The sequence below is a fragment of the Castor canadensis genome, chromosome 13 (genome assembly GCF_047511655.1).
Source record: "Castor canadensis chromosome 13, mCasCan1.hap1v2, whole genome shotgun sequence".
Lineage (NCBI taxonomy): Eukaryota > Metazoa > Chordata > Mammalia > Rodentia > Castoridae > Castor > Castor canadensis.
Window position 1 is genome coordinate 92,427,913 of NC_133398.1, and position 20,903 is coordinate 92,448,815.

Consider the following 20,903-nt stretch of genomic DNA (forward strand, 5'->3'; position numbering starts at 1 on the left):
ACCCTCTGCCTCACTACCTTCTTTGGGCCTAGGGCATATAACACAAGGATTTGACCGGCTTCCCCACCCCCCATGAGAGAGAGAGTACCTGGAAGCAGTAAAGAATTCCAGGCCCTCCAGTACTGAGATTAGTTTAAAATTGGATGAGACACTTCTTTGCCATTAGACTCCTGGGTTCTTGAACAATTGGAGGTGGAGAAGGCTCAAACAAAGGTCATACTGAGATGTTAGGAGACATAAACAAGAGATTGCTTAAGGAAGGCTCTGAATTGCTTAGAGGAGGTTGATCCCAGCTAATATTAAATAAACCATTGGCTTTAAAAATCACCATGAGTACTAGAGAGAGTTACTATAGCTGTATTCCTGGAATAGCTTTGCCTGGGCCTCCTGTTACTCTAGGGAACTCCCCAAGGGCCCAACAGTCCTCTCCTCCAGCGGAATCCCCCTTGAGGGTGTGGGCCAGGGTCGCTCTCCACCTTCCGTCGCCGCCAGGTCCCTGAGGCCGAGCAGTGCGGGGCGCTGTCGGGCGCCGGGCAGGGACAAGCACCACCAGGAGCCAGAGCGACCGCGACCGAAGGAGGGAGGAAGCGGCGAGGACGAGGAAGGCAGCCGGGCCCAGCCTGACGCAGTGGCGGTGGCGGTGTTGGAGCAGGCCCCCCGCCAGGGCTCTCGGGCCACCCGAGCCAACGGTCCCTCTGCCTGCTCCTGCAGCTGCTGGGCGCTCGCGAGAGACAGTGCTCAGCTCGCCGACCAGCCATCCTCACCCATCGAGCCCTCGCCAAGGGAGGCGCACGGGCGCGCCACCGAGGGAGGCGGGGAAAGGAGCTGGCGAGGCCTGGGGCGGGGTGGGGGGAGAGGACCCGCCCGCCGCGTCCCGGCTGCCGGCGTGTGTGGCCGCAGGCGCCTGAGGCCGCCGCTATCCCAGGGTTGAGCCGCGCCCAGAAGTCCCACGGGCAGTGCGTGAGTCGCGGTGTGTGTCCGCGAGGACCAGCGCAGCGCCGCCCGGAGCTTCCCGCTTGCTCCCCGGTGCTGCGGTGCATGTTCGCCTTCTGCCACTGTGTGCCGAGAGGAAGGAGGACCATGAAAATGATCCACTTTCGGAGCTCCAGCATCAAATCGCTCAGCCAGGAGATGAAATGCACCATCCGGCTGCTGGACGACTCAGAAATCTCCTGCCACATCCAGGTGCGGGCGGAGCCGGGCGAGGGTGCAGGGCGCGCGGCATCCTCCGAGGGCAGGGCTGGTGGCCTCTGTGGGTGGGCATGCGCGGGTAGGGAGCCCACCCGAACGGAGCAGCCCGGCCAGAAAGCCAGATTTCGGTTCCTCTGTCCTCTGTGAATGGGCTCCTTACCCAGGCAAGGGGGCATGGTCCCCTACAAGGCGCTGGGCTCACGTTGTCCGCGCCCTGGCATGCACCCTGTGCTCACGTCTTGCTACGCCCAGGCAGGGGGCACGCTGCAGTGGCGCGCCTGTGGCCCCCTACTCGAGCAGGAAATGGGAGCTCCAGGACCCGAGAGGGGCACTTGAATGCCGCCCACTTGCCTCCCTTCCTCCACGTGGAGAAGGCATGCATCAGCCCGGGTTCACTCCTTTCTGTCTCTCGCGCCCAGGTTCCAGAGGTGCTCTCAGTCAGGGACTCTCTTGCCACTCCCTGTCACCCCTCGGCAGATGGCCTTTATCTCTCCGTGTGGAGAAGTGGCGAAGTTTCCCTAGAGTGAGGGGTTGGGTAGCCTTGGGCTCCAGCCTTGAGGGACTGGATGCGCCTCTGCGTTGAACTGGAACTAGCTTCCTTGAAAGGAACGTGTTTAAGAGGAGGGAAGAGGGTTGTAAGGCAGGAAAATGGGGAGTCTTGCAGGAACCCGAGTCCTGTGAAAAACATTCCCTTGTAATCTTGGTGGACATTCATTTTCTCCCAATTTGGAGAAGGCAAACTGTTTGGGCCAAGGCAGCTTTCCTGGAAGCCCCTCCCTCGGATAATAAGTGCCTTTGGGCTTGTAGATCTAGTGTGGGCTGCAAGTGTGTGTGTGTGTGTGTGTGTGTGTACAAGCACGTGCATGCATGTGTCTGCATTTGTGATACGTGTAAATGTAGGCAGGCATGCCATTCTCTCCATGACCGCAAATATGCCCCACTAGGCACGCACAGTTTAGAAAGGTCGTGTCAGGGCTCATCACTATTTGCTTTGGACTTTAAAATCTATGTATTTATTTCTGGGATTTCCTCTTCTCACCTATCGGAGTTTTGAAGCTCCAGGACAGTGCCTGTGGGAGGTGAATGGGGCAGCGTCTCCCACAGGAATCTCTCTGTAGATTGTGTTAACAGGAATGAAAGGTGTTTCCCAGATTATTTTTAAATTTAATTTTTGCTAGTGGGAGCTTATGACACTGAGACAGTGCAACTTATTTGTAGGCTCACAGTTGAACAAGTTTTAGGGCAGGAATGTGTGCTCCACAATTTCCCAGGAAAGTAGGCTGGCACTGAATTTTCTGGAGGATCTTGAATTTCATTCTGTGCTAAGTACTAAACTTAATAATAAAAGGATTTAGCAGGATAGGCAGTTTTTCTGCTTCCACCATGGTTGCTCAGAAATGTTTGGCATGTATTGTCTTGTGATCCAGAGAGTGGTTCGCACACTTGGCTTTAAGTTCCAAAGTGGCTGAATGGGTGGTTAAGTCACAATGAATATGTAGATGATGAAGGGACTAGCAGTAGGCAGTGGGGCTATTGAGGCTCCTGGTCCCTCAGCTCTCAGCCCTTGTCTCTGGTGGAGCTCCCCTGCCCCACCTCCCTCAAGACTGGGTCTTCCTTAGAACAGGTAAGTAGTTCCCAAAGGCCATGTATATATTATCTGGGGTTCTGGGAAACAAAAAAAGAGTCTCCCAGCCTAATATCAGTTTGGGAAATTTGAGTTCTTATGGCCTATTGATGACAAAAAGGTTAAAATTTTGTATTTCAACAAGTTGATTTTGATATTGATTTAAAAAATATGGTACACCTTCTGCCTCTTTTGCTCCTAGGATGATTAATTATCATATAGGCAAGTAAAATGAATGAAAAGATTTTATTTAGATAATTTTGGACCTCATACTTCATAGAGTAGTTCAAACAAGGAATTGAAATTGTACTTCTAAGTATCAAGTTGCAAAGATTTCCTATTTGGTTAGAGGACAAAAGGACTTAAAAAACAAAATAAAACAAAAATATTTGGAATTGCCAGCACTTGTACTGGGAGAATCTGTCCTCTACCTCCCCTTACTCCCTCTCTCCCTCCAAACTGCTGAAGTAGGTTTCATGGCAAGATGCTGCTTGTGTTGGATGCAGGAATGATCGAAATCTTCAGGACTGTTGTTTGGGATCATGTGAGTAGCTGTAGGTAACTTTTTGGGGGATCTTTCATGTGCCATTACATGTATTTATTTGTATCCATTATATCCAATCTCTACCACAAACCTTTGAGATAGATATTATTTCCATCCTACAGATAAGGAAACAGAGATCTGAGAGTTTAAGTGACTCATCCTAGGCCACATCTCTAACAGCTGATCGAGCTGCTGGCATTCAAGCCAGAATTGTTTGGATCCAAAGCTCATGAATGTCTTTGACATATTACTCCATAATTTAACTAAAATAGCTGAATTTCCTGTGGCATTTCCATACACCCAAATACATAAACTCCAGGACTGGGATCTGAACTAGTGACTGAAGGCTTGTGAGATTCATAATCTGAGCCGTCAAAGTGGTCTTTCCCGACATTTGCAAATTTAGGGGTCCAGGGTCTGGTATTAAAGTTGGCATATTAGAGTTAATTGGGTCCACATCCAAAGGCCACTGGTGTGTGTTGGGGGATGGCATTTCCACTTTCAGAAAACATGGTGTCTGCCTTCAAGAAACTATACTCACAAATGCTCTGATAGACTCTCCACAGGATGTTCTTAAACTGTAGCACTTTCGTCAAAACATGAAGTCTGAAGGTAAGGGGGAATTGCTTGGCTGTGCTCTGATTACAGGATGTGACAGTGAAGGGGCATGGTTGGAAAGGTTTCATTCCCCTCAGCATGCTTTCCACAAGAGGAGGAGGGCACAGCATTCTTCTTGCTACTCCCCTACCTACCTGGAAGGATCTTGGTATTTACCACTACATTGATTATAGGCAGTAGATTCGCAAAACCGTGACTTTTAAATGTTTCTTTTCTAATTGATATAATTTGGTGGTACTTTCAATCACACAGCTTCACAGCACAATCTCAGCAGTCTGGTGACCAGCTCCAATAAGAAACATGGAAGTCACTGGCTCTGTGTCTTTTTTGCAAGGTCTAGGAAGCTGTCCCATCATATCCCTTTATATGTGGATGTATATGTAGGATAGAAGAGGAATTCCAAATGGACAGAGAGTAAAAGAGGAGTCCAAGATACCTGACAGAGGCCTGGGGAAGGGAAAGTGTTGCTGAATGCTCCCTACTGGCTTTTCCAATTGAACCAGCTTTTGATGTCTGGATATGGTAGCAGAATATGGTTTGGCTCTAATGCTGTTTCATTCAATCTTGGTGCTTCAGTTAGATTGGAGTCCTAGCTATCTTCTGTCCATTTTTCAGATGCTGGCATGGTTATTCACAACTTTTGCCATTTTTAATACTGATATTTGTTGAGCAAAAGGTAGACTTTGCACTTTGGTATGTGTGTGGCAGTACTGGAGGCTGAACTCATGGCCTGGTGCTTGCTAGGCAGGTGCTCTACCACTTGAGCCTCTCCTCTAGCCCTTTTTGTGGTGGTTATTTTTGAGATAGGGTCTCACTCTATGCCTGGGCCTGGACTGCAGTTCTCCTAGTTGCGCTTCCTCATGTAGCTGGTGTGCACCACTACACCTAGCCATTGGTTGAGATGGGGGTCTTGTGAGCTTTCTGCCAGGTTGGCCTTGAAAGTTAATCCTCCTAATCTCTGCCTCCCAAATTGCTAGGATTACAGGCTTAAGCCAGTGCACCCGGCACATTATTTATTGTTTGGTAAAGCCTGGTAAATATGATTCAAATCTTTGAACTTGGTTGGAAACTTGTATTTATATTTGAACAGCAATCCTAATGTACTGCTTTGCACATAGTAGGTACCCAGTAAATATAGATGTAAATTGAATAATTTTCTTTCATTAGGGTAGGAACATTGTTGATTTTGCTCACTGATTCACTATTACTTAGAGTAGTACTGGGCATGTAGCATGTGTTCATTAAATACTATTTGAATGAATGAGTGCTCATCCACACAGTATTTAATTTAGCTCATTACTTATCAACACTAGGATAACATGACATCATTGGATTGGTAATCAGATGTGTGGCTAAGTTATGATGTTATCCATACATAATATTGAGTGAATCATTTCATATTTGTAAAATAAAGGAGTTGGGTTAGATGAGTGGTTACAGTTTTAAAGGTCTGTGGCTTAATTACCATCTACAAAAATTGCATTTGAGCAAAACATTGCTATTGACAAAGTGGTTATATCTACATCATCTAGGTAATTACCCATAATTATCTTCATTTTGTTGATGTTATTGTGTGTATCTCACTCTTATAGATATGGAAAATTTGGCTCAGAGAGATTAAGCAATTTGTGAATTAGAACCTGGTCATCTGGCTGAAAACCCAGAGCTCTTTTTTCTCTGTAACACTGCCTCTTGGGACTTGAGGGTTAGGGTACTTTTGTCTGCAAGTAAGAGAGAAGCCAAGTTAAAGGACACTTACTATCTTACCTAGCAAGAAGTACAGAGATAGGACAGCTTCAGGGAATTCTACAGTTCTGCATAGACCCAGGTGCTTTCCACCTTTCTGCTCTGCCGTCCTTAGCATGTCTGCTGTCACTGTAGTCACCATGATTGTAAGTGGCTGCAGTGCTGGATGTTGGGCACTACCAGATTCAACATCAAGAGAACATTTTCTCACATATTCTTTTTATCACAATGGGACACTTTTCCATGAGGTCTCTCATCAGTCTTCCCATCAGATTCCATTGGCATTCCTATGCTCTATATACAAAAACATTTAGGAGTGTGTATATCCGGGTTCTTCTCTCTCTATAATGGAGGTAGGCTTTGGTATTATAGAAGGAATGGAGGGGTGTGTGTATGTGTGTGTGTGTGTGTGTGTGTGTGTGTGTGTTGGGGAGGAACAACTGTTAGCTAATGAAGCTATAGCATCTTTAAGAATATGTAAAATTGGGTTGTAATTATTGTTACAATAAACCTTTCAGGAGAATTTAATAAGATGTTATCAAAGCCCTGGCTTATTTTAGGAAATCTTTGTACAATCAAATTCCAGAACAAGAAAAATTATTAGAGAATTCTTTGTGTGGTTAAATATCAGTGCAGTTCTTATTGAACTGGCACGTTCTGGGTAGCTCAAAGGTAGCTTTTCTATGGCAGGTGCAGCTCTATACAGTGAGTGAACTTTATGCTTGTCAAAGTGTTGGGGAGTTTTGTTCTTGAGCACTGCTTGTGCTTGGGTTTGAACTCTGACTGCCATTGACTGGACAGGTGACTTTGGATAAGTCACTTTACATATTCCGGCCTTAGTTTCCTCTTCTATCCGTGAGGAAAATGATGGTTCAGATCTCACTGACTTATTGAGAAGATTAAATGGAACACAGTATGTTAAGAGCTTAGTACCTGGCCCTTAAATAAGAGTTGAAAAAATAGTAATTGCTATCTTAACCGCAAGTAGTGAAAAGGCTTTGACTTAGACTCTAATGACTTTAAGCCAAAACAGCATCATTTTCTGATTGTGCAAGACCTTAAGTAAATCACTGGGCCTCTTTTTCCCCATCTGTAAAATGGGCACAATTCCTTGATCGCCACCTTTCATTGGGTTGTTGACATAATGGATGTACAGATATGTTGTAAATATTAAAACATCACTCAAATGCAGATTCTAATAGATTTGGCTGGAAGAAAGGTAGCTTCTTTTTTGTTGGAGTGGGAATTGGATGATCACATGGAAGCATATATAACTGCTAAATATCAGACCCTGTGATTATCCTGCTGGTAAAAGCCAAGCTAGGTCTTGCTGACATCCTCATTTTTTTCTGTTAGCAAGGACACTTTTCTCTTCCAAGCTCATCTAGAATGCCATTCAGTGTCTACTGAAAATCAGACATGAAAAGGAATAGAAGGGAGAGAGTTTGTTAAATACTGTGAACTGGCACTAATGTTTTAAGTCCTACAGTACATGGGTTAGCTCTTTATATTAACTATTTACTGAAAAAAAACCCCAACCAATGTTATTCCAGTGATCCACTATAATCTTATCTCTTGATGTCCTCAAGGCAAAGGCAGAGCGTATTGACTGCAGGGACAATGTGATACCGTTAGCTCCAAATCCTTTGCATGGTGTATCAGCTGAGATGCTTGTAACTACTGGCAACAAATTCCAGTTCAAACAGACTTTAACATTAAGGACATTTACTAGCTCGTACATCTGGGAGTTTTGAATTAAGGACTTAATTAAAGAACCGTGGCTCTGTTTCTCTGGGGCTCTCTTGCCTCTTTCTGCCTTTTGGGATGGTTTTATCCTCAGGCTGGTAATGGAATGGTTCCAGTAATGCCAGGTCTCCTGTTTTCATTGAACACCTCTATAGGAAGAGAGAAGCCTTTTCTAACTTAACATTCCAAGCTGAGCTCCGTCAGTCTGATCAGATTTCCTGTGTCATGTGCCCAGCCTTGAGCTAGGGACTGAGACCAGTGAAAGGAAATATGTTGATTGACTTAAGGTGACCAGAGTGGACCTTGGATTTAGTGTTAGGGGATCAACTTCTTTCCTGGTGTTGGTCTGTGTACCTGAAAGTCAGGGTTCTCTTTGGTAGGGAGGAAGGAAGACATGGCTCCTGGGAAGAAACCCACAATACCTACTTTAAGCTGGGTGCAGTGGTGCACACCATCTACGGTCCCAGCACTCAGGAGGCTGAGGCAGGAAGATTTTTCCTGTGAGGCCAGCCTGGGCTAAGTAGACCCTGTCTTAAAACCAACCAACCAACCAACCAACCAAACAAACAAACAAACAAACAAACGGATGGGGGTATAGCTCAGTGATAGAGTGCTTGCCTACTTGGTATTTAATCCTCAGCACCACAGAGCACAAACATGTATGAACCTTAAAAAAATTGTGCTAAGTGAAAGAAGGCAGACACGAAAGAGTACACATTGTATGGGTCTACTTTTATCAAATATTCAGAATAGACAAATCTATAGACAAGAAATAGGTTAATAGTTGACTAGGCCTATGAGGTTTAGAGAGAAATTGAGGATGACTGCTAATAGGCATGGGATTCTTTTTGGTGATGGAAGTGTTCTAAAATTGATTATGGTGATAGTTGCACAACTGAGTGACTATATTAAAATTGGATACTCTTAAATAGAGCAGGCATCAGTACTTTGTTCCTTGTACTTGTCAAGTAATAGTCCATTTTGTGGCTATATTACATTGTGTTGATCCATTCACCATTTGATGAACATTTAGGTTGCCTTCATTTGGGGGCTATTATGAATAATTTTGCTATAAATATTCCTATAAAGGTTGCAGTGCAGACAAATGTTTCATTTCTCTTGAGTATATATGTAGAAGTTGGGATTACTGGGTCACATTGTACCTCCATGCTTAATCTTTTGAATAACCGCTGAACTGTTTTTCGAAACAGTTGTGTCATATAGCATTCCTAGCAGCAGTATATGAGGGTTTCAAATTTCCCATATTTTCTCCATCACTGATTATTATCTGTCTAGGTGCTGCATGATGTGTGGGGGCACAACATCAAAATCTATTTAGTCAGACATAGCAGATACTTGCAGAAATGTAGAACAATGCTACTTTTCTCAGTAAATTATTTTTCATTTTAAAAAATATAGTTATTTTATGTGTAATGGTTTTTTTTTTGTGGTACTGGGATTTGAACTCAGGGCCTACATGTTGAGCCAATCCACCAGCCCTGTTTTTTTGTGATGGGTTTTTTTGAGATAGGGTCTCATGAACTATTTGTCTGGGCTAGCTTTGAATAGCAATCCTGCTGATCTCTGCTTCCTGAGTAGCTAGGATTACAGGTATGAGCCACTGGTGCCAGGCAATTATTTTAAAATGAATTGATAATTTAATATTTATTCTTAGTAAGTATTGATGTGTACAATCCATATAAACAAAAGTCCATAGATATTCAATAGTGTAAAGTAGTTTTAAGGCCTATGAGCTTAAGACTTGGTGGTTTAGGTGATGCTCATTTTTCAGGTGACTGCCATTTTTTTTGGTGGTATTGGGGTTTGAACTCTTGCTAGGCAGGTGCTCTACTGCTTGAACCACATCTCCAGTCCTTAGGTGACTGTCAATTTCTTAAACTTTCTGAAAAAATTTTAAACATCATGAATAAAGCAGAATGGAATTTCCATGCATCTTTGGGTCTATATGATCACAAGTTACAAGTACCTGAATAATGTTAATTAAATAAAAAACATCAACTACATACATGGAGTATATCTATATTTAGAATTCTTTGTTGTAATCCTATACTTGTGTATATATGCGTACAGGCATGTGTGTGTGTGTGTGTGCGTGTGTGCATGTGCACGCACGTGCACATTGCAATGTGAAGAGTAGAAGGACATATCAGGCTCTGCTGTGTAAATATTTTTTATTTTATTTTATTTTTTTTTGTGGTACTGGGGCTTGCACTCCACCAGCCCTATTTTTGTGAAGGGTTTTTTGAAATAGGGTCTCACGAACTATTTGCCTAGGCTGGCTTCGAACCACGATTCTCCAGATCTCTGCCTCCTGAGTAGCTAGGATTATAGGTGTGAGCCACCGGCGCCTGGCTATGTATAAGTATTTCTTGACAGTACTTCTCTCTAGCTGCATCTTGACTTTTTCAACTCTTATTACTAGGTCAAGCCATACCTTATTTTGAGACCCCTCATTTGATTATGGAAAATGTATAGTAACTATGCATTAATGGTTTAAAGTGTAGATCACTTGAATCAGTCCCTTAGTCATTTCAGTTTTTAAAATTATTACTTCTCTTTCTGAGTAGCCCTGTGGGAAAACTGAAAAAAATATTGCAGGAATGGAAATATCAGAATGGATCCCAGCAGTATCTAATATGAGTTTCACATGGCATAAGTGGTAGGCATTGGGTAGATAACATGGACTTCCTTTAGTTCCCTCTTTGTGTGGTGAAGAAATTCAAACTTCTCCTCCCATGAAGTAGCAAAGAACAGAGAGGTTGAATCTGAGATGGGAAAAACAATGGGATTGTGGTTAGGAGCCATCAGGGCAGGTTTTGCAGCCCAAGTTTGATTTGAGCTTGATTCAGGCTAACTAGAGTCAGTGTTGAGGTCTGGGAAGGTATGTAAGTGCTTCTCCATCTCTGATGTTCTGAGGATCTTATGTGCTCTGTTCAAGTGCAGATCCTGATACAGGAGGTTTTGGAGAGGGCTCTGAAATTGGGCATTTCTTTTTTTGTTTTATTTATTTTTTAATTATCTTTTTTATTATTGTTGTACTGTGGGTACATTGTGACACCTACCAAAGTTCTTACAATATATCATAGTTGAATTCACCCTCTCCATCATTCTTCTTTATCTCTCCTTTCTGGAGTAGTTTCAGCAGGTCTCATTTTTCCATTTTAATACATGAGTATATAATGAAATTGGGCATTCCTAACTGGCTTTCTGGTGATGATGCTTGTAGTACTGGTCCATGGGCCAAACTTGAAATAGTAGGACAGTAATGAAATTCATGTTTCTTATAGTAATATTTCTAGTGTCCTTGTGTGGGGACTCTTTATTTTTGGCCCTTATCTTCTTTGAAAGCACCTCACGTGGCACATTTCCCTCAGTAGATGTTCAGTGAATGTTTGAGTGAGTGAGTGGATGAATAAAGAAATCCATCCTGATGTATCTATCACAGTTAAACTGAAGTGCTGATTAGACAGTGTTGCTGGGATTGGAGTGATTCCTTTTGACTCGGTGCCCCAGCCAAATCAAGAGATTGTTTTTCACATAGGATTTCCTGTGATGGCAAATCTGATGAAGTGTTGATTGTCAGGCAGGGCATATAGGGGCCTGGGGTTAATGACAGCCTTCATATCCCTCTGGGCCACACTTCCCACTCCTGCTTTCCTGTATTCTGGACTCTTAGAGGTGTTGCTCTGGCAATGTCTCAGCATGAACAAGCCATTGTGTATAAGCCACCAGTGCCTGGAAGCCCCCAGAGGCCTAGGGGACTCAGCTGTTCTCACTTGCAGAAATGACCTTGAGGGACAGTGACCCTGGAGGATAGTGCAAAATGCATTCTAGTTGTAACATGAGCTCTGGAGGTGTAGAATAGAAAGTATAGGGTCATTTTGGGAAAAAAAAAATCTCATTCTAAAAAAGAACATTTGTATAGATCAAACCATTATGTTTTTTTAAGCATTATTTTTGAAGTCACATCAATCTTATTCAATAAGCATTTGTTAAATATCTTCTACATGCCAAGCACAGAGCTAGGAACTAGGATACAAAATAAAATTAACCATCAAGAGGTTCATAGTCAGTTAGCAAAAGATTAACAAGATAGTGATTTGAAGACAAATTGACAGATGTAGAGACAGGTGCATGCAGGTGAAAGACCAAGAGGAGCATCTGTATCAGGCTGGGGCATCAGTAAGTGTCTCTGGTATAGATGAACCTTGATTAATAATTAAAGGACAAGTGGAGATCATCAGGAAGCATGTTAGAAATGCCAATTTTCAGGACCTCCTGCATCAGAATCTACACTTGAACAGAGCACAGAAGATCTTCAGTTGACTTCCACTTGTCCTTTTATACTCTGCTTGGTACAAAATCCTGGGCATGAAGTGAAATGATTGGATGTGGGACTGAAGGAAGGGAGAATCTGGGATGAGTCCTAGATGGCTGGTTTCAGTGACAGGAGTAATGGTAATGCCATTCCAGAGGGACAGGACTAGTCGTGTAATTTTTATGATCTAGTACAAAAGGAAAGTACAGGGTGCTTTGCTCAAAAATTTTTTTAAATTTCAAGATAAAGATAGTTGAACCTGTTAAACCAAGCATGAGTCCCTGAGCAAATGTATAGGTCGTATACCCATGAAGCTGGCTCTGAGGACATGAGAAGCAGGTTGGGAGCAGAAGGGATGGTGAGTTCCACTTGAGTATCATGACCTTGAGGTGACTGCAGGGCACCTGATGGAGCACACAGTTGAACATAAGGAATGAAAGTTACCAGAGACATAGGTCTGACATGGAGACAAAGATTAGGGGATCCTTAGGGTCTTGAAAGTGATGGGGGTGAATTCAAGTATGACATATTTGATATATTGTAAGAACTTTTGTAAATTGCCACAATATACCCTCAGCACAATAATAAAAAATAAAATAAAATAAAAAAGAAAGTGGTGGCAGAAACAAGTATGAATCATACCACCATGACTAGTCTTCCTTTCTTCTCTTTATTTCAGCTTGGGTCATCCTGGTAGAACAAATCAATGAATTAATTATGAGCTCTGGAATTCTTTCTAAGAGTACTTGATCATTTTTCCTTTAATAGTTAACTCTGGTCTGAACAAGAGCTGGTCTCCATTTTCTTCTGCAAACAGGGCAGCCAAAACATGGTTTTTGGTGGAAATGCATTTTCCTGTCCTTAGTGTCCTTTGACTAGTAAATGAAAAAGACCTCACTCAACTTTAGCGTTCTGGGTTTCAAGGCATAGGATTTCTGCTCTAGGGAAGTTGCCTTTTAAGACAGTGTTGTGAACATTAAATATATGTTGTATTTAAAAATCCTATCAGTATAGCATAAAATTAAGCAGAGGAAGAACAGCTTTGTGAGTTATGTTGCAATAATTTATCATTTATTTAATATTTATTTATGTCTCAGATATCGCCTAAAGAAAATGTTTTCTATTTAGTTTCCAGGAGGATATTGTGGATATTAACTAAAATAATTCAAGTTCTGGAAAATCACTGAAAAAAAAATCTAATATTAGTAATGTGGTAACCTGAATCTTAGAGGTACAATAGAGTTTTGTCTGGGTATATGTAGGTATTATGCTAGGTTCAAAGCACAATTATTCTGTGGTGTGTGTGGGAAATAATTAATTGGCATGTTAAAAGATCAGATTATGGTTTATTGTTTCTCACTTTAGAAGTATAATTTACTGCTTTGAGGCTCTAGGCTCTGATGGCTAATATTTATCTAGAAAGTGAAGGCTGACTGAACCAGGGTCTTCACAGACAAATAGAAAATTCAAACATAGCATCATTTAGTAATGTGATAAAGTTAAGAAGTCTTTTAAACAAATAAGTAACTAATTGGCCTTATTAATAGAACAAAGGACAAAAGCCTAATTAACAAGTCGGCTAAGAATTCTTCCTTGATGTTTCTAGCCAATGTTATTATTATTATTATTATTTTTGGCTGATCTATACACTGTTGTTCTGAAAATAATGCCAGTCTTTGTGATCTGGATCTTATATAGGTGTCATCTACCATGTTATGTGGTGTTGAGTATTTATTGGTTTTTTGCTCAGTAGTACCCTTTCTCTTCATGTCTATTCTTCTTGACATCCTTAAGTAGTACAATAACCATATGTATTAGCTATTTGACTAAATTGAAATGTAGAGCAGTAATGTGGTTTCCCTAGGGGCTCATATTTGGCAAGATTAGAATGGGGTATGTGTTTTAGGTTTGCTCCAATTGTACTAAATGCTACCATTATTTCACTTCTGAATCTTTCCCAATAGTCTAAGTGATGTAATTCTTTTCCACTGACAACGTTTTTAATAGCACAAAAGAAGAACCATACACTGATCACATTGTGGGTAGAGAAGGGAAATTGATGTCTTAGAACTGTCATCCAAGGACACAGTTTAAATTATTCCCCTATTTACTTTCTTCAGTAAACTTTGCTGAAAGTATATCCAAATGAAAGTTGTAATCAGCCTATTTTATTTACATTATATATAAATATAACATATTACATATATTGTCATGTATTTGTATACTACATATCATATATACATATATTATATATACATAGCATATATATTATTATATAATATCCATAATTGTGGATATTAACTAAAATAATTCAAAATTCTAGAAAAATCACTCAAAGAAATAATTTAATGTTAGACTGCTAATGTGTAGTAATCTGAATCTGAAGTGTGCAGTAGGGTACATCTAATACTAATAGATACAATCTAATATATTAGTTTAATGCACTCTAATAGTAATAGTTTAAAATTTCAAATTAGCTCCCAAGAAATTGCAAAAGAAGATAATATCAATAGAATTTCTTATCTCACTTCTAAGGTAATTTCCCTGGTAGTGTTAAGATTGACTATGCAGGTTAAACTCTTAGCAATCCCAGATTATGGTATTTTGAGAGCCTCTAGAAAAATATTGAGAACAGAGTGTTTTTTTGCCTGGGCACTAGCTATAGCCTTGTTAGATTTTCTTTGCTTTGATAGCTTAGGCAGAAGAGTCAAAGTTTGTGGAGTCAGGTAGAAAAACACTTCAGCTTCATTCATACCACCTGGAGGCTTGTCAAGGATAACTTCACCTCCTGTGTTTCTAAACCTCAAGGGAAATGTGTTTTTGCTGAGGGGCATTCTGTCTCTAGTCTGGGTGGAGGAGGAGGGGCACCTTGAATGACACCTTTTCCCTCTAGGTTTGGAGACGTAGTTTTTCCACCAGGTGTAGGTGGCACCTTCTTGGTTCAGTGCTGATTAAAAGGAAAAAAAGGATGAAAAGTTGTACAGTAATTCAAGGGCAGCTGGGAAGGCTGAGCTTGCAATGCCAGCAGCCATGTGGTAATTTGAGAGCAGCAAATTAGAAGAAGAAAGCAGATTTTAATCATACGGCACTGAGAGGAAGGTGGTTCAGGTTTATCTCCAAATTGTCCCTCCATTAGCGGAAGAGAGCTTTTAATGCTATTATCTAATATATGGTCTTAAAGATTTCTTTCTTCCTTTCCTCAGGCTTTCTTTAGTATACTCACTCAGTAGGAAATGCCAGCCTTTTTTCTTTCTCAGTGTATTGAACAGTTGTTAAATATAAAATATTTTCTTGGTGTTCCTGGAAATGAAGGGACAAGATAGATGTGTGTGTGTGTGTGTGTGTGTGTGAGAGAGAGAGAGAGAGAGAGAGAGAGAGATTCTGAGTCCAAAGTGCAAGATCAGTGTTCATGCATGCTTGCATCCTCCATTCATTCACCAATCCACCCATCCACTTATCCACCCATCAATCCACTCATTTACTAATCCATCCACTCACTGGGCCATATATCCATCAATTCATCCATCCATTTGTCCATCCACCCACCCATTTATGTATCCATCTAAGAAACATTATTTCCATGGGACACCAAAATGTAAGAGTTCTCACTTAAGTATTTAAACCTCTATGTGCTGTTGGGAGGGGTGATGGTGACCCTTGAGGACTAGAGCCTTTCTTAATTACAAATCAAGAAATTGGGAGAGAGACCTCATAAGGGAACTCACCCCATTTACCTGTTAGGGCAGTACTGAGCCCAGTCAAAGAAGGCCTGATGTAAATAAGTGTTGAAGAGAGGTGCAAGGAGTTGGAAAATCTCCGATGGGGACTCTTCTGGATACCAGAGGTACAAGAAGATAAATTAGAATATGGTCTTTGTTGGTCTAACAGAGGAGACTAACATGAAAACAGATTTGAGGTAGTACTACTAGAATAGAAAACACCAGGATATTACTGGAGCTCATAGAGGTGTCAATAAGCTTGGGGAAAGGCATAACCTTCCTTTAACCTCTGGTCATTTACTTCCAAAATTATCACTTCCTAAAAGGAAATTCTTTGAAAAAAATCACTGACATTTTTTCATTCACATTTAAAATATAAGAACATCTTTAAGAACTTTGCTCTTTTTCTTGAAAACATCTTAGCAAAAATTGTACCTTGCTATAAAATGTGATTTCAAGACAAGTCATATTCTCCTTCCCCGCCAGATTTTCACCCTCAAAGTGTTTATTGTATGGATATTCTGTAGTAGTGACTGGTGTGGGGGCATGTCCTAATGTAGTTGGAGAAGGCCAGGACAGTTTTTTGGAGGGGATATATGAGCTGAATTTTGAAGAAAAAGTAGACATTGCCTGACCAATAAATTGAGGAGTGTGTTGAAATGGGTGCAGTTAGGGAGGGAGAGACATTCTAGTAGAAAGTTAAGCATAGGGAAAGACATGCCATTTGTGGGGAACTGAAACACACTGTAATTGTATAATCAACAGAGAGATCCAGAATATGCAGCAGGGAGTCGTTAGTTATCTGCTTAGGATCTGCATAAGTGGAGTGGATAGTTGGGATCCAGAAAATAATACTGACCATTGTTATTTAGGGAAAAATTAAGACAACCTATTGAGGTGTGGTTTGTATGGGCTGTAATGACCTGAAGAATTGTTTTTGTGGAAGTAGCTTGGCTCACACATCCAGAGCTACAGGTAAAATTTTTTCAGTGCTTCTTCTCAGGCTTAGAATGCCTTAATCCTTTTTGAAGCGCACCACCCCAGGGGACACTGGAGTTTGTGAGTTCTTAGCTAAGGTTTTAATTTTCTATGTGCTGTTGGGAGTGGTGATGGTTCTTCTACCCATGACCTTCAGTGAACCCTTTGATGAAGTAAGTCTTTCTTAATTACAGGTCAGGAAATTGGGAGATCCCATTACCTGTTAAGGTGGTTCTAAGCCCAGCCAGAGTGGTCCTGATATAAATAATTTGTAGAAGCTCCAGGAAGTAACTGTTGAGCAGAGGTGTGAGGAGTTGAAAAAGGCCTCTTTACGCACATCAGTCTTCTCACAGAACGCTTGAGATGGTGAAACTGTTCTGTGTCTGTGCTGTCTGTTTTGGTACACACTAGACTGATGTGCAACTGAGCACTTGACTAGTGCTTGACTGACTCAGGAGCAGAGTTTTCAAAGCTTTTTAATTTTAATTCATTAAAATTTAATTGGGTCCATGTGCTGGTGGCTGTGATACTGAGCAGCACAGTGTCAGCTTCTTAACAGTGTTTGACTCTGGAAGGGGAGAGGAAGTGAGAGTTTCCTTAGGGAGAAGGATGGGAAAGCTTTGCTCTCTATACTTCTATGGTAAGCATGTATTACTTTTGTAATTTTAAAACTATGAGAAAATTTGGAATGAATTTATGTAACTTTATTTTGAGAGAGGACTTAGAAAGTTGGAAAAGATTTCAGATTTTAGTTTGATGCCTGCATCTGTCTTGAGAGTATCTGAAGTCCAAAGAAGGGAAGGACTCACTCAGCAGTTTATGCTGAATGACAGAGAGGGTTGGGATCCCAGCATCCTAGTCTCTATTTTCACAGTTCTTTCTACTTCATGATAAGACATCCTTTGTGCAAGCTTGGTTAATGTTGTTATGTATTCTCTTAGCATCTAGATGAAACTGACTTATATTACAATGATTTAGAAAAAAGAAACACTAACACTTATAATCATTGATAAATAAACAGCACCTTTCCCTCTGTCATTTATTTTGGAGATATCTTTTCTCTTTAATAGTAATTATAAAAGCGCATAGTAAAAATTCAAATACTATAAAAGATTACCCAGTGAAAAGTAAATCATCCTCTTATATCTGATCCCAGGTGTACTTGTCAGAGGTGTCTGTTCCTCACAGATTTTTTGGGGGGTGTATCCTTCCAGAAAACAATATTAACCACTATTTATTAGAGACTACTAATAACCGCATCAAGGTGTAGTTTGTGTGGGCCAAAATGACCTGAAGAAATGTTTTGTAGGACTGGCTTGGCTCACACTTGTAGAGCTGGAGGTAAAATACGTTTTTTTCTTTATTTGTATCTGTCTCTGAATGCCTCAAGAAATGTTGGCATCCACATTATGTCTCCCTAAGCTCCCATGTTCTCTTGGTGGGCTTGTATTTATGCTGGATAGCTGATAGTCACATCCTGTTTAATTTTTTGAGGATTTTTACTGCTTCTTCCATTGTGTCATCCCCTCCCCTGCTTCATGGTGTGACTGGAATAAATGAAAAGTCTTCCCTGCCCTTCCTCTTCTCTACTCACCACCCTGTCTTGCAGACTTCGAATGTCTTCAGAGAGGACCTGTTCTCCTAAGGGCTCCATTTAAAATTCCACTTTCTCAGTGAAGTGTGAAGAATAATCAGGGATGCTGAAGGGCTCTTAATGTGTGAGATTCCTCCCAAGGAGTAGTGACTCCCTTAGATCCCAGTGGGCTCTAGAGAGTGAGGGGCAAGAGGAAAGGAGGGCTGGCCTCTGGGAAAAGAACAGGATGGGAAGACCTGGGGAGGTGCTTAGGTAGTGTATCAGTGCATTGGCTGTATATACGACTGTGGTGGGCCTTATGACCATTTTTTTTTTAACTGTTCTGGGATTTGAACTTACGGCAAGATTTTAATGACTGTCACACCAACCGTGAGTCTTTTCTCTAAAGGGACACTCCCAGCCACTTCATATCATGTTCCCCTTTGCCACTTTTTCATAGCACCTCTGGCTGTTCATTAACTTGCTCATTCCTTTGTGGGCCTGTTTATTGTCTCTTCCCCACAGACAGTCAGCTCCTCCAGGGCAGGGACCTGCTGTTTCCCTGTATCTGGAACACCTAGGGACTCAACAAAAATAGCAGTTTGCTGAAAGAAAAAGTGAGTGAACACACCCAAACAACAGCAGCAGCCAAACAACAGCAGCCACAGCAATGATAACTGCCATCTGTTGACCACTTAGTACAGGTTAAATGCCTTTTCTCTAATCCTCAAAAGCAGCCCTTAGTAGTGGGAATTAATATCCTTATTTGAAAGGTGAGGAAAAGGAGAGATGTTGTGTATCCTGTCTTGAGTCACAAGGCCAGTTAATAGTGGGCTGAGAATTGAACCCAGATCTATGTAAGACTTTGACATTTAACAAATTAACATGAAATTCCTAGAGATGGCAGCCTTGAGTGATCACTTAGAGGGGTGCCCTGCAAAAGAAGCTGCAAAAGAAGCAGGTTTCTGTCTTCCAGGTCGGAGTCAGGAGGTTGGAAGCAGACAGGCACTGCTCCTCAGAAGTTTGGATGAAGATACCCACGCAGCCCTATCAGCATGGCACTGTGGAGCCAGTTTATTCCTGACCTGGGTTCCTGGTGGTATTTTGAGCAGTTGTGAATTATTTAGGTACTGAGGCAGAATGTTTCCTTGTCCTGAATCCTAACTGAAAACTGTGCTGAAATTAAAGCCTAGAGATTCAGCAGCTATTTAGTTTTTTTTTTTTTTTTTGCTGTGAATGGATAGAGGAGAAAAAACAATCTTGAAGCCATCAGCCATATGTTTTACCTTTTTGGTATTCTTCCTGTGCTCTCTAATGGCTCCTTGGTGCTTGTGATTATTTTTATTTTTATGATATCATATTTTGCAAAATACCTGAGAGCCATTTTTACCATTCTGGGTGCCCAGAGAATGCCCACTTTGATCAATTTTTTTTCCACCAGTAAAGCCAAAGCTGAGAGAAGAAAGGCCTATGACCATCCTGGTCTCTATGAACTTCCTCCTCTGAGCCCTTCCTGAGCCTCAATGCTTTCCCCCCTACTTGGCTATGAGCCTATTATTGTAAATTTATGGAGCATATTACATTTTTATAAATGCCTCAGATTCCATTTATTGGTCATCTCTAAGTGAGTCACTAAGTATGGAAGGAGGAATACCTGGTAGAATCCGGGCTGACCACCAGTGTCAAGTTAGCACAGATTAGGGCAAAAACTTTTAAGAGATGCAAGTACATCTTGGCTCTTGGAGATGTACCCAGCACCTTGCACATGCTAGATAGGTACTCTACCACTGAGATACATCCCCAGCCCCAACCCTTCTTGACAAGGGTTGGTGCAGTCTACTCTCTGAGAGGGATCCACCTATAAATTTTAAAATAGCTTTATTAGGATATAATACACATACCATACAATCCACCATTTAAAGTGTATACTTCAACTGCTATTAGTCTAGTCAAAGAGTTGTTCATCAAGACCTCAATCATATTATACGTAATCTTTGTTGATTGGCTTCTTCCCCTTAGCTCAGTGTTTTCAAGGTTCATTTATATTGTATATGTATCAATACTTCATTTCTTTTAATTGCCAATAATATTCAATTGTATGGATGTATCACAGTTCATCCATTCATTGGTTGATAGATATTCATTGGCTTCCACTTTTTGACTATTAAGAATAAAACTGATATGAGTGTTATTTGTATATAATTTTTCTGTGAGCATATGTTTTTATTTATCTGGGAATAGAATTGCTGGGTCCTGTGCTAATTCTATGTTTACCTTCTCAAAGATCTGCCAGACTGTTTTCCAAAGAGGCTGCCTCATGATTCATTCTTAAAATGACATCAGTAAGTTTCAATGTTCCATAGTCATACATGTATAGAAGATACATCAATAATTTCATCCTCCTCTCCCACTTCATATACCATCCTCCTCTGACTAGCACCTCTCCTTAACATGACCTGTTTTATGTTCCTGTCCTTCATTGTTTTAGTGTCTGCTCATTATTCAGTGTTGTTTTACCTTGGTATTTTACCTGTAAATATATTGTACTTTAGTCAGCCTAACCCCCCACTATTACTTTTCCTTATCCTGTTCCCCCTACCCTGTACTGTTCAACAGTTTCCAGCGTGTTTCATTGTGTTTTGTTCCTACACAGATGTGATGTATTTCAAAATTATTTACTCTCTATCCTTCTGTCCTTCCTAGTCTTCTCTAACAGTCCCACTATTAGAAACATTTTACATATATATATATATATATATATATATATATATATATATATATATATGATCATGTTTGTATTTGTATCTTCCATGTTTGAGAGAAAA

General features: G+C 41.0%; 1 protein-coding gene across 7 annotated transcripts in view; it reads left to right on the forward strand.

Annotated features, from left to right (window-relative positions):
- Positions 1–879: 879 nt before the first annotated feature.
- Positions 880–20,903, forward strand: part of Frmd3 (FERM domain containing 3) — a 313,407-nt gene continuing 293,383 nt past the window's right edge. For 2 of the 7 annotated variants that reach the window (XM_020168296.2, XM_074052303.1), the window contains exon 1: positions 883–1,185. In XM_020168296.2, the coding sequence (XP_020023885.2) occupies positions 1,039–1,185 (147 nt within the window). In that variant the 5' untranslated portion in view covers positions 883–1,038. Of the gene's footprint in view, positions 1,186–20,903 lie in introns of all 7 variants that reach the window. The other 5 variants (XM_074052314.1, XM_074052309.1, XM_074052308.1 and 2 more) reach the window with 5 other exon arrangements.